The sequence below is a fragment of the Heloderma suspectum genome, chromosome 1 (genome assembly GCF_057233095.1).
Source record: "Heloderma suspectum isolate Gila_16-S chromosome 1, 16-S_ref, whole genome shotgun sequence".
NCBI classification, from domain to species: Eukaryota; Metazoa; Chordata; class Lepidosauria; order Squamata; family Helodermatidae; genus Heloderma; species Heloderma suspectum.
In genome coordinates this window covers 441,029,738-441,047,236 of record NC_139458.1, presented here as the reverse complement: position 1 = coordinate 441,047,236, position 17,499 = coordinate 441,029,738, and the positions used below count along the sequence as shown (strand labels likewise).

The window sequence follows — 17,499 nt, the reverse complement described above, 5'->3', positions numbered from 1 at the left end:
AATTATTATTCTCTCCCCGCCGCCCGTATACACAGGCAGAGAGAGACAGAGACTGGCACGCTTGACGGCCGAGAAAATCGGCGGCGGAGGGGCAGCAGCATAAGCAAGAGAACCAAAGCCCCTGCGGAAGGCCGCCCCCAGCACCAGGAAGAAAACCCCGCCCACTGTCTTCCACGCCCCCCAGCTGCCCCTCGCGCCGCCCACGGAATTCTCGGCGAGCCGTCGAGGGGGCTCGGCAGGGCTCCCGCGGCACGCCCTGGAGCGGAGGGGAGGTGGCACCGGGTCTCCGGCTGTAGGGAGGGGGGCAGCAGCGAGAACCCTCCCCTGAAAGAGGCCGAGCGCTGCGGGGACTTCAGTGTGGAGGCGGCGGAGCGAGGAGCGAGCGAGCGGGCGGGCGGGGCACCTGCCGGTTGCCGGCCGGAGGACTGGCGAGCGGGACAGAAAAGCGGGGAGTTGTCCTGCGAGACACGCCAAGAGAGCCGGGGCTGGCTGGGGCGGGAGGCTGTCCGTCGCAGCCGAGGGGAAGACGGGGCGACCGGAGGCCGCTCCGCTGGGCAGGACGGTAGACGGCGCGGCGGGGAGTGGGTGGAGGGGCGGGGAGACGGGGGCTGTGGGGCGGGCGAAGAGGTCCTGGGCGGAAGGGCCCAGAGCCGGCAGCGACCCGGGACCGGCTTCAGGCGCCGCGCTGCGCGGCCAGGCCAAAGGCCGCTTGCCCTCCTGCCGCGGGGGCGCCGGGCAGGAGCGCGGGGGCCGGAGGCGGCGCTGCCGTGCGCGGGTCCCCTCACCTCTGGAGGCGGAGGCTGCTGGCGCCGCGGAGGCTGCGGCTGCCCACCAGACGAGCGGTCTCCGAGGGGGCCCCGCCGGGCCCAGCGGGGAGGGCCATCGCGCGGGGGGCGCAGGCAGCCGGCGCCGCTCAGCTCGGCCCAGCGCGCTGCGGGGCGCCGCTCTCAGCCCGAGGCCCCCCGGCGCTCCCCGTGCCGCCGCCCGGCCGGCGGGCGCCCCCGACGCTGCTGCCGCCGCCGCCGAGAGGTCCGAGCGGGAGCAGACGCGGGCGGGCGGGGCGCGCGGAGGCCCCGCCCCCGCAGGCCCCGCCCCCGCAGGCAGCCGGGCAACCCGCCCCCGCGGCGGGACCCGATGCAGCGCGGCGGCGCCGGCCGCCGCGCGCGACCTGCCGCGCGGAGCTCCGCTGGCGCCTGGCTGGCTGTGGGGAGGGGCTGAGCGGCCCGCGGCGAGGCCCTTCGCGGCGGCTGGGCGCCCCGCGCGCGCCGGTGCCTCCCCAGGACGGCGGTGGGCGCCGCGGCGCGGAAGTCGAGGCCGGCTGCGGAAGGCGCGGCTGCAGCAGCGACCCCGTCCCGCCCGCCCGCGGACGCCCCCGGCCCGCAGGGCTCGGCCGGCGCGCGGATGCGGCCGGGGGAACGGGCAGCAGTCGGGCGGGGCGAGGCGAGGCGCGGGGGCCGGGGCGCCCCGCCGCCTTGCTCTGCGGCAGCAGAGACGCGTGTCGCGGCGGGCTGAGCGTTCGCCCGGCTTTCCTTGCTGCTCCCGCGGCCCGCGTCGTCTTCCTCGCGAGCTCGAAGCGGGGCGCCAGGCGCCGCCGAAGGATCCGGCCGGGAGAGGAGTCCCACGGGGAGAAGCGGGCGGCGCAGTGCAGCCCAGCAAGAGCCGCTGCTCCGGTGTGGGGCCGTCCTCCGCCCGGCGACCGGGACTGGGCACAGCGGCGCGGACGGGCGCTTCTACCCGCCGCCGTCGGTGCTGGCCGGCCGGCCCCGTCGCGGGGTTTCGCGGGGCGCCCTTTCTGCCTTCGCGTGGCCAGAGCCGCGTCTGCCCAGAAGGCGCGCGGATAACCAGCCACCCGAGCCCCAGAACAAGGGCCTCGGCGAACCGTCGCGCCGCTCCCTTTCGCGCATCGCCAGCCCCGCACGCGACCAGGCATCTCCGGGGCCCCGCCGTGGCGGACGCTTTTCCTTCAGAAGGGTCGCGGCGTCGTGTGACGCGCGGTTGGCGGGGAGGCAGCCACGAGGGCGGGGGGAGGCGAGGAGGCTTCCCGTCGTGCCTGGACGAGGGATGGGCTGGGGGCCGATGGATGCTGGACGCAGCCCGCGGTTCCGGAGCGCCATCCGCAGAGAGGCCAGGACCGGCACCGCGGCAGGGGAAGGTATTTCCCTTCCCGCCCCGTTGAAAGGGGGTGCCGGCAGGTAAGGAACTGCCGGTTTGTTTGCCCCCCATGGTGCTCGAGGCCCCTCCCCCCAGGCCCGGAATGAGCAATTCGCCTTTGTGTAGCAGCCATATCGGGGGTCAGACTAAGTAGCCTCATGCAGTCTCATGCTTCATGTTCTTGCTGAGTTCTTTTGTTGCAGAACCCAGAGTCAGAGAGACCACGGAGTGAAGGAAAAAGAGATTCTTTATTTAACGCACGGGCTTAAGGCTGGAATCACTTCCAAAGAGCCAGAAGCCCCGATTTACATTAGCACATTGGTTTTATAGACATTGTGACACATATGAAAGGGCTCCTCCTCCCCCTCCCGCGTGGGGTTGCAGTCCTCAACATTTCTTCTCCTAGCGCCATTGTCTATAATACAAGAACTGGGTTATAGGGTAGCCATGATAAGGAGAGAACAGAAGAGAACAGCAGAGAACAAGATATACAATTGTATGACCTTTGACAAGATAAGGAATTCCTGTGTCTCGTCAGCTTACAACAATATATTCAAGGGAGAAAGAGCTCAGCAAGAACATGAAGCATGAGACTGCATGAGGCTACTTAGTCTGATCCCCGATATGGCTGCTACATTCCCCCCTTAAATGCATAATTTTATTACAATTGTAGCATTTCTGATAACTATACAAAGCTTTTTGTGACGTACATATTACTTAGCTTCTTGTTGGGCTATTAGAGCGTAGAGGGCAGCAGTTTTATTAGCTGAGACATAAAACAGATTGGTTAAACAGCGCATAAGACAAGGAACGCAGAGACATAACAGTATCTCTATGAACAACACTGGTAGAATTAGGATGAACAATGCTTCAAGCCAGCTAAGATCTGGAAGCCAAGGGATCAACTAATTGAGCTAATTGTTTTGTCTTATTGTTTTGTTAGCTACTATATTGTGCAGCTTGTTGATCTGTTCATCTACAGCATTGCCATTATCAGTTAAAACAACAGAGCTTTTGGTGTGTCTCACAACTTAAATGATGAAGAAGGAAGAGGTAATCTATACCAGCTCTATTTTCTAGAACTGCACCTCTTAGATCACGCAATTCTTTATTTAACAATGACAATGCTCGTGAGGTGGCATTTATGCTTTTGGCTAAGCTGCAAGCTAACCGGTTGATCTCCAGACCATCAGCCAAGGCTAAACCTGGAACCCCAACTAGTGACATTGCTAAGGCCAATTTTTTTGAGTCAGAATATAACTGCACATGACTATTAAAATTTTTAGTTAGTTGGAGTGCTCGAGGCTGCCGTCGACTGATTTTTTCGGGCCACAGGGGAAGAATTGTTCTGATCTCATTTTTTGATCAAGTCACCTCCCTTGTAGACCGTGGGAATGCTGTAGACATCATATACCTCGACTTCAGCAAAGCTTTCGACAAAGTGCCCCATGATATCCTGATGAGCAAACTAGCTCAAAGTGGGCTGGATGAAACAACGATCTGGTGGATCCACAGTTGGCTACAGAATCGGACTCAAAGAGTGCTTATCAATGGGACCTTCTCAAGCTGGGGAGAGGTAACGAGTGGGGTACCGCAGGGCTCAGTCCTGGGCCCAGTGCTCTTCCACATTTTTATTAATGACTTGGAGGAGGAGGTGCAGGGAATGCTGATCAAATTTGCAGATGACACAAAATTGGGAGGGATAGCTAATACTTTGGAAGACAGAAACAAAATTCAAAGTGATCTGGATAGACTGGAGTGCCTGGCAGAAAACAACAGAATGGCATTTAATAGGGACAAATGCCAAGTTCTGAACCTAGGAAAAAGAAACCAAATGCACAGTTACAAGATGGGGGATACGTGGCTCAACCACACTACGAGCGAGAAGGATCTTGGAATTGTCGTCGATCACAAGCTGAATATGAGCCAACAATGTGATGTGGCTGCAAAAAAGGCAAATGCTATTTTGGGCTGCATTCATAGAAGCATCGCTTCCAAATCCCGGGAAGTACTAGTTCCCCTCTACTCAGCACTGGTTAGGCCTCATCTGGAGTACTGTGTCCAGTTCTGGGCACCACACTTTAAGAAGGATGCAGACAAGCTGGAGAGGGTTCAAAGGAGGGCAACAAAGATGATCAGGGGACTGGAAACAAAGCCCTATGAAGAGAGACTGAAAGAACTGGGCATGTTTAGCCTTGAGAAGAGAAGACTGAGGGGAGATATGATAGCACTCTTCAAGTACTTGAAAGGTTGTCCCAGAGAAGAAGGCCAGGATCTTTTCTTGATCATCCCAGAGTGCAGGACACGGAATAATGGGCTCAAGTGACAGGAAGCCAGATTCCGACTGAACATCAGGAAAAACTTCCTGAGTGTCAGAGCAATACGGCAATGGAACCAATGACTAGGGAGGTGGTGGGCTCTCCCACACTGGAGGCCTTCAAGACGAGGCTGGACAGCCATTTGTCAGGGATGCTCTGACTTGGATTCCTGCATTGAGCAGGGGGTTGGACTCGATGGCCTTGTAGGCCCCTTCCAACCCTACTATTCTATGATTCTATGATTCTATTAATTGGCACCAGTTCAATTGGCGGCTGAGGTAACATGGGTGGTTATTAGACAAGTTGGCAGGAATGAATGACCAAGTGCGGGAACTACATGTCTAAAACCATCCAAGAGGCAAAAGTATGTTGTTGTTGTTCAGTCGTTCAGTCGTGTCCAGCTCTTCGTGACCCCATGGACCACAGCACGCCAGGCCTTCCTGTCCTGCGCTCTCTCCCGGAGCGTGCTCAGGTTCATATTCATTGCATCCGTGATGCTATCTAGCCATCTCATCCTCTGCCGTCCCCTTCTCCTTTTGCCTTCAGTCTTTCCCAGCATCAGGGTCTTTTCCAGGGAGTTTTCTCTTTGCATTAGGTGGCCAAAATATTGGAGCTTCAGCTTCAGTATCTGTCCTTCCAATGAGCACTCAGGGTTGATTTCCTTTAGGATGGACTGATTTGACCTCCTTGCAGTCCAGGGGACTCGTAAGAGTCTTCTCCAGCACCACACTTCGAAAGCATCAATTCTTCGGCACTCAGCCTTCCTTATAGTCCAGCTCTCACAGCCATACATTACTACTGGGAAAACCATAGCTTTGATTAGACGGACCTTTGTCGGCAAGGTGATGTCTCTGCTTCTGACTATGCTGTCTAGGTTGGCCATAGCTTTCCTCCCAAGGAGCAAGCGTCTTTTAATTTCATGGCTACAGTCACCGTCTGCGGTGATCTTGGAGCCCAAGAAAGTAAAATCTGTCACTGCTTCCATTTCTTCCCCTTCTATATGCCAGGAAGTGATGGGGCCAGATGCCATGATCTTCGTTTTTTTAATGTTGAGTTTCAAACCAGCTTTTGCACTCTCCTCTTTCACCCTCAACAAGAGGCTCTTGAGATCCTCTTCGCTTTCTGCCATTAGGGTGGTATCATCTGCATATCGGAGGTTGTTGATAATTCTCCCGGCAATCTTAATTCCGACCTGTGATTCATCCAACCCGGCATTTCTCATGATGTACTCTGCATATAAGTTAAATAAGCAGGGCGACAATATGCAGCCTTGTCGTACTCCTTTCCCAATTTTGAACCAATCGGTTGTTCCATGTCTGGTTCTTACTGTTGCTTCTTGACCCTCGTACAGGTTTCTCAGGAGACAGGTAAGGTGGTCTGGTACTCCCATCACTTTAAGAATTTGCCACAGTTTGTTGTGATCCACACAATCAAAGGCTTTAGCGTAGTCAGTGAAGCAGAAATAGACGTTTTTCTGGAATTCTCTTGCCTTCTCCATGATGCAGCGAATGTTGGCGATTTGATCTCTAGTTCCTCTGTCTCTTCTAAACCCAGCTTGTACTTCCGGTAGTTCTCGGTTCGCATACTGCTGAAGCCTAGCTTGTAGGATTTTGAGCATCGCCTTTCTGGCATGTGAAATGAGCGCAATTGTGCGGTAGTTTGAACACTCTTTGGCGTTGCCCTTCTTTGGAATTGGAATGTAAACTGACCTTTTCCAGTCTTGTGGCCACTGTTGAGTGTTCCAGGATTGTTGGCATATTGAATGCAGCACTTTAACAGCATCATCTTTTAGGATTTTAAATAGCTCTGCTGGAATACTGTCATCTCTGCTAGCTTTGTTGTTACTAATGCTTCCTAAGGCCCACTTGACTTCACTCTCGAGCATGTCCGGCTCAAGTTCAGTGACCGCACTATCATGGCTATCAGGGACATTCAGATCTTTCCTGTATAGTTCTTCTGTGTATTCCTGCCACCTCTTCTTAATCTCATCTGCTTCTGTGAGGTCCCTGCCTTCTTTGTCCTTTATCATGCCCGTCTTTGCACAAAACGTTCCCTTGAGATCTCCAATTTTCTTGAAGAGATCTCTAGTCTTTCCCATTCTGTTGTTTTCCTCGATTTCTTTGCATTGTTCATTTAAGAAGGCCTTCTTGTCTCTCCTTGCTATTCTCTGGAACTCTGCATTCAGTTGGGTATATCTTCCCCTTTCTCCCTTGCTTTTCGCTTCCCTTCTTTCTTCAGCTACTTGTAAAGCCTCATCAGACAGCCACTTTGCTTTCTTGCATTTCTTTTTCTTTGGGATGGATTTCGTTGCTGCCTCCTGAACAATGTTACGGACCTCCGTCCATAGTTCCTCAGGCACTCTGTCTATCAGGTCTAATCCCTGAAATCTATTCCTCACCTCCACTGTATATTCATCAGGGATATGATTTAGGTCATACCTGAACGGTTTAGTGGTTTTCCCGACGTTCTTCAATTTAAGCCGAAATTTTGCAAGAAGCAGCTCATGATCTGAGCCACGGTCAGCTCCAGGTCTTGTTTTTACTGACTGTATGGAGCTTCTCCATCTTTGGCTGCAAAGGACATAATCAATTTGATTTCGATATTGACCATCTGGTGACGTCCATGTGTAGAGTCGCCTCTTGTGCTGTTGGAAAAGAGTGTTTGCTATGATCAGCATGTTCTCTTGGCAAAACTCTATTAGCTTTTGTCCTGCTTCATTTTGTACACCAAGGCCATGCCTGCCTGTTATCCCGGTGATTTCTTGACTTCCTACTTTAGCATTCCAATCCCCTATGATGAAGAGGACATCTTTTTTGGGTGTTAGTTCTAGAAGGTGTTGTAGGTCTTCATAGAACCGATCAACCTCAGCTTCTTCGGCCTCAGTGGTTGGGGCATAGACTTGAATTACTGTGATGTTGAATGGTTTGCCTTGGATTCGTACTGAGATCATTCTATCATTTTTAAGATTGTACCCCAGTACTGCTTTTCCCACCCTTTTGTTGACTATGAGTGCTACTCCATTTCTTCTAAGGGATTCTTGCCCACAATAGTAGATATGATGGTCACCTGAATTAAATTCGCCCATGCCTGTCCATTTTAGTTCGCTGATTCCCAAGATGTCGATGTTCAATCTTGCCATCTCATGTTTGGCCACCTCCAGCTTACCTTGATTCATTGATCTGACATTCCAGGTTCCTAAACAATATTGTTCTTTACAGCATCGGATTTTCTTTTCACCACCAGACACATCCACAGCTGAGTGTCCTTTCGGGTTTGGCCCAGCCGCTTCACTCTTTCTGGCGCTACTTGGAAATACCCTCTGCTCTTCCCCAGTAGCATATTGGACACCTTCCGACCTGAGGGGCCCATCTTCCGGCGTCGTATCTTTTAGCCTTGTGATACGCTCCATGGGGTTTTCTTGGCAAGAATCCTGGAGTGGGTTGCCATTTCCTTCTCCAGTGGACCACATTTTGTCAGAACTCTCTGCCATGACCTGTCCGTCTTGGGTGGCCCTGCACGGCATAGCTTATGGCTTCACTGAGTTACGCAAGCCCCTTCGCCAAAACAAGGCAGTGATCCATGAAGGGGACATCATTAAAAGATATGTTTTGAATTTTATTACAGTGGAAGGGGGCCAGGGATAGCTTTATATTTTCTGGAAAAATTTTTGACAATTAAGCATTCGTGCACACGTAGCATTTGTTTCAGCAATGATGGGGGTGCGTAGAGTGAACTCTGTAGGGGGTAGAATTTTTGCAACCACGCCCCAATTAGCATTTTGGGAATAAGTTAAACTTACACCATAAACTCTTAACATGGTATCTTTTTGAATTTTTTCAGGATGTCTACAGACAGGCATTAGGCAAGAGCTAATAAGCCTGTTTGCAGGTATATCTCTTGGCAAACAAAAATGTTTTACTCTTGTGATGTTAGCCAGGTGAAGCCAGTAATTATCAGCAAATCGCTGGGACAAACTTCTCTTTCCAGGGGCAGACCCCCCTTTTTGCACCTTATTAAGGAAACACAATGCAACACTACTAACACTACAACACGCATGTTTGATCTTCTTTGGGATCTGACCGTACGCCGGGCAGCTATTCACCTGGCAAGCTGCAGTAGGGTCTAGTCCCCTTCTTCAATTCTCCAGTTGCAGGTCTGACCGTACGCAGGGGGACAGTCTCCCGGTGTGTCCGCAGTAAGGTCTAGCCTGAGTCTTCTCACTGCTTTTTCAGAATGATTTTTAAAGGATTTTCAGGATTTCTGTTTACAGTCCACTCTCCCCCTCTCGCTCTCTTGACTCCTCTCCAATGTATCCAGGGTTTAACTCCAGCTGCTTTCATAGCTGCGGGGGTGGAAAGTATGAGAGTTTTCAGTCCTCTCTATCTGGGAGTCAATGGGTTATTTTTCCCTCTTTAACTCATACTTTAACTCTTGGTTGGAAAGGATGAACTTCTGTGATGGGAATGGCTTATTTTCTAAGACAAAGCGACGCTGGGCTTGAAGAACTTTGCTCAGTGTTTGGACTTCTTGTTTAAGGCTAACGTTTGCTTGCTCTTGATGCCGCTCCAGTGTCAATTATGAAGTCAATGTCACGGCCCCTCTCAAGCTGTCTCCCTCTTCGCCCATTCTGGCCCCTTTGGTTTTCTCCTTTGTGTATTTGATTTATTTTATTTGGGCATTCATGCCACTAATGTCCATCTTGTCTACACTGGGCACACTGGTTCTTTTTTAAGAATCTTCTGCCTCTGCCGGGTCTTCTTTTTTTTCTTCTTTCGTCCACGTCTTCTTGGGCCTCTGGGTCGAGGGGGGTGTACTGGCGATAGGCATCTGAAAGACGCTCCAAGCACGCTCTGGGGCCTCGGTGGCACCTTGCAGCACTTTAGACACTTTGGTCATATTAATTGACTACTTTATACTTGCTTTCATGGCTTCTAACAGCAGGGTTTGATACTGGGTGAGGCGCTCTAGCCCCACTTGTGTTTTGGGATTCCAGCGGGGGGGGGGGTTTACTTACAAGGAGACTTTATTGGGTAACTTACAGCACACAGGCGTACTTAATGGTTGGATCAGACAGCTTCTCTGAACCACAAGCTATTGGGCTAAATGGGTTTTATACCATACATGTTACCCATGAGGCAGCACAACACTAGCAAGCATTTTCAGCATAGGCTAGAAGTGTTTGGTTCTCAGGCACAGCTTCCTGTAAACAACTTCGCTTCCCAAAGTGCTTGATAACACTTTTATTTATTAGTATGGGAAGACAAATTTTTTCTCTTTCTTTTGCTTTCTTTCTTTTTGCTGATCTGCCTGTATTGCAGATCATGTTTCAAACTTTTTACCTAAAACTTTCTGCTCCATGCACCAGCCTTGTCTCTTTTTTGTCTTTTTCAAGTTAAACTCACTTACTTAAACCTTTTTGCCTTACACTAGTCCCAATGACACACATTTGGGATAGGCTCTTCTTCTCCTTCTAGTTACATTTTCTTCATCTTAAAGAACTATTACATTATTGTGGCTACTTTACCCCAGGTAATAAGCTCCAGGCACAATCAGCTGCTTTTAATTTACCCTGGGGGCAACTATGGCCACGCTTCTTTTTCTACAAATGTTTTTTTTTCTTTGCCTCTTGCCTTTTCTTTCTTCTTTTTTTCCTCCCTTCTCTATCTGTCTTCTACTTTCTCTATTCCTTCTTTTTTACTTGCTTTTGTCTTTCTTTCCTTGTCATCCATTGGGAACCACACTTAGTATTATTTGGAGTTGCAACTAACACTAATTTGCAAATATCGCATCTTCATTGCCCAGAGCCTTCTCTGTTTGCCTCCATCATCATCTGGGCTTTTTAGAGACACTCTGCGTTTGTAGTCAGCTCAGTGTACAGCAGGCTGAGTTTGATCTATGACTTTTAGATTTCCTTCTGCCAGAACTCATGCAGCATAGAGTTGCCGATGCGAAAATGGTGACCTAGAACTCTTTGCGTGTGTGGGTATGCCCATCCCTTGATTTTAATGGGCCCTGAGCTTTCAGCCAGAAGAGCAGTATAATTGCTGGATCTGCTCCATCACGCCTTTCCATGCAAAAAGTGTTTTCCATTCATTGTGTTAAATTGAAGAAAAAGTTTGTTGTGTATATTTTATGATTTCTTAAATATCATAAAATATATGTGATATTTGCAGATTAGTGTTAGTTGCAACTCCAAATGATACCAAATGTGGTTCCCAATAGATGACAACAAGAAAGAAAAGGCAAGAGGCAAAGAAAAAACATTTATAAAAAAGAAGCGTGGCCATAGTTGCCCCCAGGGTAAATTAAAAGCAGCTGATTGTGCCTGGAGCTTATTACCTGGGGTAAAGTAGCCACGATAATGTAATAGTTCTTTAAGATGAAGAAAATGTAACTAGAAGGAGAAGAAGAGCCTATCCCAAATGTGTGTCATTGGGACTAGTGTAGAGCAGAAAGTTTTAAGTAAGTGAGTTTAACTTTAAAAAGACAAATAAAGAGACAAGGCTGGTGCATGGAGCAGAAAGTTTTAGGTAAAAAGTTTAGGCGAAGAGGGAGACAGCTTGTGAGGAGCCGTGACATTGACTTCATGATTGACACTGGAGCGGCATCAAGAGCAAGCAAACGTTAGCCTTAAACAAGAAGTCCAAACACTGAGCAAAGTTCTTCAAGCCCAGCGTCGCTTTGTCTTAGAAAATAAGCCATTCCCATCACAGAAGTTCATCCTTTCCAACCAAGAGTTAAAGTATGAGTTAAAGAGGGAAAAATAACCCTTTGACTCCCAGATGGAGAAGACTGAAAACTCTCATACTTTCCACCCCCGCAGCTATGAAAGCAGCTGGAGTTAAACCCTGGATACATTGGAGAGGAGTCAAGAGAGCGAGAGGGGGAGAGTGGACTGTAAACAGAAATCCTGAAAATCCTTTAAAAATCATTCTGAAAAAGCAGTGAGAAGACTCAGGCTAGACCTTACTGTGGACACACCGGGAGACTGTCCCCCTGCGTACGGTCAGACCTGCAACTGGAGAATTGAAGAAGGGGACTAGACCCTACTGCAGCTTGCCAGGTGAATAGCTGCCCGGCGTACGGTCAGATCCCAAAGAAGATCAAACATGCGTGTTGTAGTGTTAGTAGTGTTGCATTGTGTTTCCTTAATAAGGTGCAAAAAGGGGGGTCTGCCCCTGGAAAGAGAAGTTTGTCCCAGCGATTTGCTGATAATTACTGGCTTCACCTGGCTAACATCACAAGAGTAAAACATTTTTGTTTGCCAAGAGATATACCTGCAAACAGGCTTATTAGCTCTTGCCTAATACCTGTCTGTAGACATCCTGGGAAAATTCAAAAAGATACCATGTTAAGAGTTTATGGTGTAAGTTTAACTTATTCCCAAAATGCTAATTGGGGCGTGGTTGCAAAGATCCTACCCCCTACAGAGTTCACTCTACGCACCCCCATCATTGCTGAAACAAATGCTACGTGTGCACGAATGCTTAATTGTCAAAAATTTTCCAGAAAATACAAAGCTATCCCTGGCCCCCTTCCACTGTAATAAAATTCAAAACATATCTTTTAATGATGTCCACATACTTTTGCCTCATGGATGGTTTTAGACATGTAGTTCCTGCACTTGGTCATTCATTCCTGCCAACTTGTCTAATAACCACCCATGTTGCCTCAGCCGCCAATTGAACTGGTGCCAATTCTTCCCCTGTGGCCCGAAAAAATCCGTCGACGGCAGCCTCGAGCACTCCAACTAACTAAAAATTTTAATAGTCATGTGCAGTTATATTCTGACTCAGAAAAATTGGCCTTAGCAATGTCACTGGTTGGGGTTCCAGGTTTAGCCTTGGCTGATGGTCTAGAGATCAACCGGTTAGCTTGCAGCTTAGCCAAAAGCATAAATGCCACCTCACGAGCATTGTCATTGTTAAATAAAGAGTTGCGTGATCTAAGAGGTGCAGTTCTAGAAAATAGAGCTGGTATAGATTACCTCTTGTGAGACACACCAGAAGCTCTGTTGTTTTAACTTAACTGATAATGGCAATGCTGTAGATGAACAGATCAACAAGCTGCACAATATAGTAGCTAACAAAGCAATAAGACAAAACAATTAGCTCAATTAGTTGACCCTTTGGCTTCCAGATCTTAGCTGGCTTGAAGCATTGTTCATCCTAATTCTACCAGTGTTGTTCATAGAGATACTGTTATGTCTCTGCATTCCTTGTCTTATGTGCTGTTTAACCGATCTGTTTTATGTCTCAGCTAGTAAAACTGCTGCTGCTCTAATAGCCCAACAAGAGGCTAAGTAATATGTATGTTACAAAAAGCTTTGTATAGTTATCAGAAATGCTATAATTGTAATGAAATTATGCATTTAAGGGGGGAATGTAGCAGCCATATCGGGGGTCAGACTAAGTAGCCTCATGCAGTCTCGTGCTTCATGTTCTTGCTGAGCTCTTTCTCCCTTGAATATATTGTTGTAAGCTGACGAGACACAGGAATTCCTTATCTTGTCAAAGGTCATACAATTGTATATCTTGTTCTCTGCTGTTCTCTTCTGTTCTCTGCTTATCACGGCTACCCTATAACCCAGTTCTTGTATTATAAACAACGGTGCTAGGAGAAGAAATGTTGAGGACTGCAACCCCACGCGGGAGGGGGAGGAGGAGCCCTTTCATATGTGTCACAATGTCTATAAAACCAATGTGCTGATGTAAATCGGGGCTTCTGGCTCTTTGGAAGTGATTCCAGCCTTAAGCCCGCGCGTTAAATAAAGAATCTCTTTTTCCTTCACTCCGTGGTCTCTCTGACTCTGGGTTCTGCAACAGTTGGAGGCGGCGGCGCCGCGCCCGGAGCCCCGGGGGCGCGCTCCAGGCCGCCCGCCCGCCCGCCTCAGTGGCCCACGCAGCAGGACACGGCGAGGGCCGCTCCTCGGCGTGGACCTCGGGGGCCGGCGAAAGGGCGGCCTCCGGGGCCCGGGAAGGCTTGCCTCGCCCCAGGCGCCCCTGCCGGAGCCCGCCCCGCGCCCGGCCCGCCTGCCCCGAGGAGCCGCGGCCCCACGTCGCCGGCCAGCCGGCCTTTCCGCGGGGCAGCCGCCGCCCGGCCCATGTCCCATGCGGGACTCCGCTGCGCGGCGGCGCGAGGGCTGGGCGTAGGGCAGCGACCCTCCTGCCTGGCGGGCGGAGGTCGGCCAGAACGACGGAGCGCGCCCGCACGCCGGGCCGGGCCCTCGGGGCAGCCGGGCGGAGGCGCCCCCGCAGCCACGGGCCGCGCCCCGAGGGGAGCTGGCGCAGGAGGGCAAAGATACTCCCTGCGGCACCCACCGCCGGGAGCCCCTCCCGCCTGGTGTGGCTGCGGCCGCGGGGGGCCTCCCCCCTCCCCAAATAGGAAAGCTACCGAGCCTGTCCGGAGAGCGAGCTGGGTGGGGCCAGGCCACGAGACATAGAAACGTAATAAATGAAACGAAATGAGAGAAAGGCTTTCGCTGCCACCTGAGGGGTCTTTCGAGGGGGGGGTCATATCTAAATATTTATATGTGTGCTACATAACAAACTATTAACTTAAATTCAAACAAACAAAAGATAATTGATAGGTTAAATAAACATAATTGGTTAGCATCCCTTTAATTGCTTCACCCTGTCAAAATGTCTATTGGTGCTAAGTCACTTATGCCACACAACTGAATATATAAAGTCCAATTTCTCTGGAAAATAGGAACTGGGAGATCCGGGTTCTAGCCCCACTTGGCCATGGAAGCTCACTGGGTGACTTTGGGCCAGTCACAGACTCAGCCCAACCCACCTCACAGGGTGGTTGTTGTGAGGATAAAATGGAGAGGAGGAAGATAATGTAAGCCGCCTTGGGTTCCTTCCAAGAGGAAAAAAGGCAGGGTATAAATGCAATAAATAAATAAATAAATAAATTCCTTCCCACAAGTGTTTCTAGGCAGTGATCTTGTTCATTACCATTATATTCCAAATTTCCTTCCCCACTGACAGAAAATTTCCTTTCTTCACAGGAAGAAAAGGCAATTTCCATATTTTTGCCACCAATGCAGAGGCTATTTATTTATTTCTGTACCGCCCAATAGCCAAAGCTCTGGGCAGTTCACACAAAAATTAAAACTACAAAGTGCAGCATAAAACAATATAATGTATGAAAGCTTAAAACCACAGTATAACAGTACAACCAGAATAAAACCTAGCAGCGATGCTGAGATCTATGCATGCTGTGATTGGCATATTGCCTCCTAACAACATTTTTTAAATGTATAATTGTATCTCATATCCCAAAATTTATTTAATACCCTGAACGATATCTAGCCAGTATGTGAGCAAATGTATCTCTTCCCTTCCACATCTGCAAAATAGGTCAGCCATATTCGGATACCTTTTTGCAACTTGTTCAGGTGTGTAGGATTACCATTTATGTCATATTATTATGACATACCACGTTATGTCACTTTTATAATAGTTTACCCTCAAGACCCCATTGCCTAGATTTCAGTTGTTCTAATCTGCTTCTAAAATGACAGAGTCTTAGATAGGGGGCAACTTAAAAATTAACAGAACACCCCTATACTCCGTTGATGGGGGATACTTGAGTCAGCTCAACTTGCTTCCACCAGTGCAGCAAGATTTCCCCATATCCTATTTCCCCTCAGCCTGAGCCATCACATCTCTATTAGAAGGCCATGCCCTTAATTCTTAATGGAATTCGTCTTACCTTGCTTTTATAGGGTGCGTGTATTGCAGATATTTTTGTTGTTTGTATTTTGTTTTTACGTATTTGGAGAACTCAGGCAGGCATGATTCTTTAAGGGCAGTATAAAAATTCCTGATGCTGCAATCCTATATCGACTTACCGGGGAGTAAGCACCACCAAACTCAATGTGGCTTATTTCTGAGTGGATGCATCTAAATTTGTATAGTAGATCCATAAAGTCCAATGTAATCCTGTACTCCATAAATGGGTGGGGGTGAGGGGTGAGCACACACAACTTGGAACAGAACAACTTGGATTCTGCCAGTGCAGTGAGGTTTCTACCATATTGTATGCTGACATTATCATGAACATAAGATTGTGGACTTGATTCTGAATGGAATTAGTTTTATGCCACTTACACAGCGTGTTTAAAAAATTCTGATTTCAAAAATTGTGTTTTGTTTTTGTTTGCAGAGATGCTGCTGGGCATTCTTTAATGCAGGATGCCTAAATAAAGTGCAAATGCAGTCCATAGTCACCATACTGCATGTTGGGGGCTATTGTAAGCAGTGTAGTCAGTTATTAATACTGCAAGTTGTGGATCAGCCTGAGACTGATAGAGTAGCATGCAACAGCCCTGCAGTGTTGTCCAGTGCTATTATCTCCTCATTGCAGGTTGGGGAAGAGTGGCTGGGAAAGACAGCCCTGTAATGTAGTTGACCTCTTAATATTGCACAGAAGTGGGACCGAGGTTAATTTCCTACCAAAATCCCCAAGCCAAAATGGCAGCTGATCCCCAATAATTAATCTGCAAGCAGGGGTTAGACAAGGATGCTTTCCTTTCAATATTTCCATAGAGAGAATGGCACAGTGGATTAGGGAAGATGGAGATATTAAAGGTGTGAAACTTAATTAAGAGACAAAAAAAATATGCTCTCTGCGGAGGAGGAGGTTTCAAGAGCCAATACCTGTAGTTACAAATCTGATGAAGAAAATAGCTCTATTCAGCAGGGACTCCAGATACAAAACAAACTGAGGGAAATCTGAGGTACTACCTGATGTCCTGTTTGGGATGAAGGTGTGGTTTATATAAGCAAAGATCAAATCAAAATGAATCATGGCCAGACGGTGAAAACGGGTCAGGCTTTGTTTGTGCGCTCAAAAGGTAGAGCTGATGCCTCCGTTTCCGTGAAAAGACTATACCGGCCACCGGTTTGGGTCCCATGCGCAATTCGTTAGGAGATGATCTGTTGTTTGACCTAGCAGTCACCAACAGAAGAACAACGAGGTCCTTTAAGAGTGAAAACAACGACGAGCCCCGCGGCACCTTGAAGACTAACGGATTTATTTCGGCAGAAGCCTTCTCGGGCGCTCTCCGCTCCATCAGCCGCATGGAACTGTTAACCGCGAACCGGCAGACGGGCTGGGCTGTCGGCGGGGGACAAGTAAACTCTGACGATTGTTACTCGAACAGTGGGTCTTCCTCTATTGCCCAACCAATGTGTTAAGCAAGGAAAGACGGGGCCTGGTGCCGTCGTGCAAGGCCCCCCGAATGAGGGCGTCAAACGGCGCTGGGGCTCCGGCTGCCCGCGCGCTCGCCGCAAGGGTGGAAGCGAAAGACTTGGACCCGACTGGCCCTGGCGCTCCCCGATCGACTGCTTGCCCCGGAGGGAACCTGCCACATAAGAGCCCCGCAGGGCCGCCGTCGGGGTTTTGCGGTGCAAGTGTCAATCAGCGTGAGGAAATGGGGGTGGCCGAGCGCGACGTCAAAGGGGACGCCAGCGGCGCTGGTATCTGACGCCCGGCCTCCCAGATCAGTAATGGGTATCTGCGGAACGCGCTCGTGGCGCGCCCAGGGGAGGGGCCGTGGGTGGCTCAGCGGACAACCCGCCGGCGCGCGGTGGAAGGCCCCCGGCTCGGTCTCCAGGCAGGGCAGGAAGGGCCCCTGCTGCCCCAAGCCCCGCGGTCTGCCGGGGGGCGAAGGACACGGCGCGCCCCTCCCCTGCCGCCGCGGAGGAACGCAGCCCTGGCCACGCCGGCAGCAGCGCCCAGCCACGGCGCGGCCGTGGACGCCCCCGCCGCCCAGGCACCCAGCCGCGGGGCAGAGACCGCGGCGCTCCCCCCCTCCGCCGCCGCCGCCGCCGCCGGGGCCGGGCCGGCGAAGGCGGACGCAGCTCGGGCTCCGCACAAAGCGGCCCCCGACGGCGGCACTCCGGCCCCGCCGCCCCGCCCCCGGCGCTGCGGCCGGGGCTGACGAGAGCCGCGGCCCGAAGCAGAGGGGCGCTGCAGGCGGGGGAGGGGCGGCCGCTGCTGCCCGCAGCCCCGCTGC

General features: G+C 50.6%; 1 protein-coding gene across 3 annotated transcripts in view; it reads right to left on the bottom strand.

Moving 5' to 3' along the window:
* The window catches only part of SLC30A3 (solute carrier family 30 member 3), a 39,444-nt gene extending 38,478 nt beyond the window's left edge, over positions 1-966 (bottom strand). For all 3 annotated transcript variants that reach the window (XM_084841400.1, XM_084841477.1, XM_084841333.1), the window contains exon 1: positions 786-966. In XM_084841400.1, coding sequence (XP_084697526.1) covers positions 786-883 — 98 coding nt within the window. In that variant the 5' untranslated portion in view covers positions 884-966. The remainder of the gene's footprint in view (positions 1-785) is intronic.
* Positions 967-17,499: the final 16,533 nt, after the last annotated feature.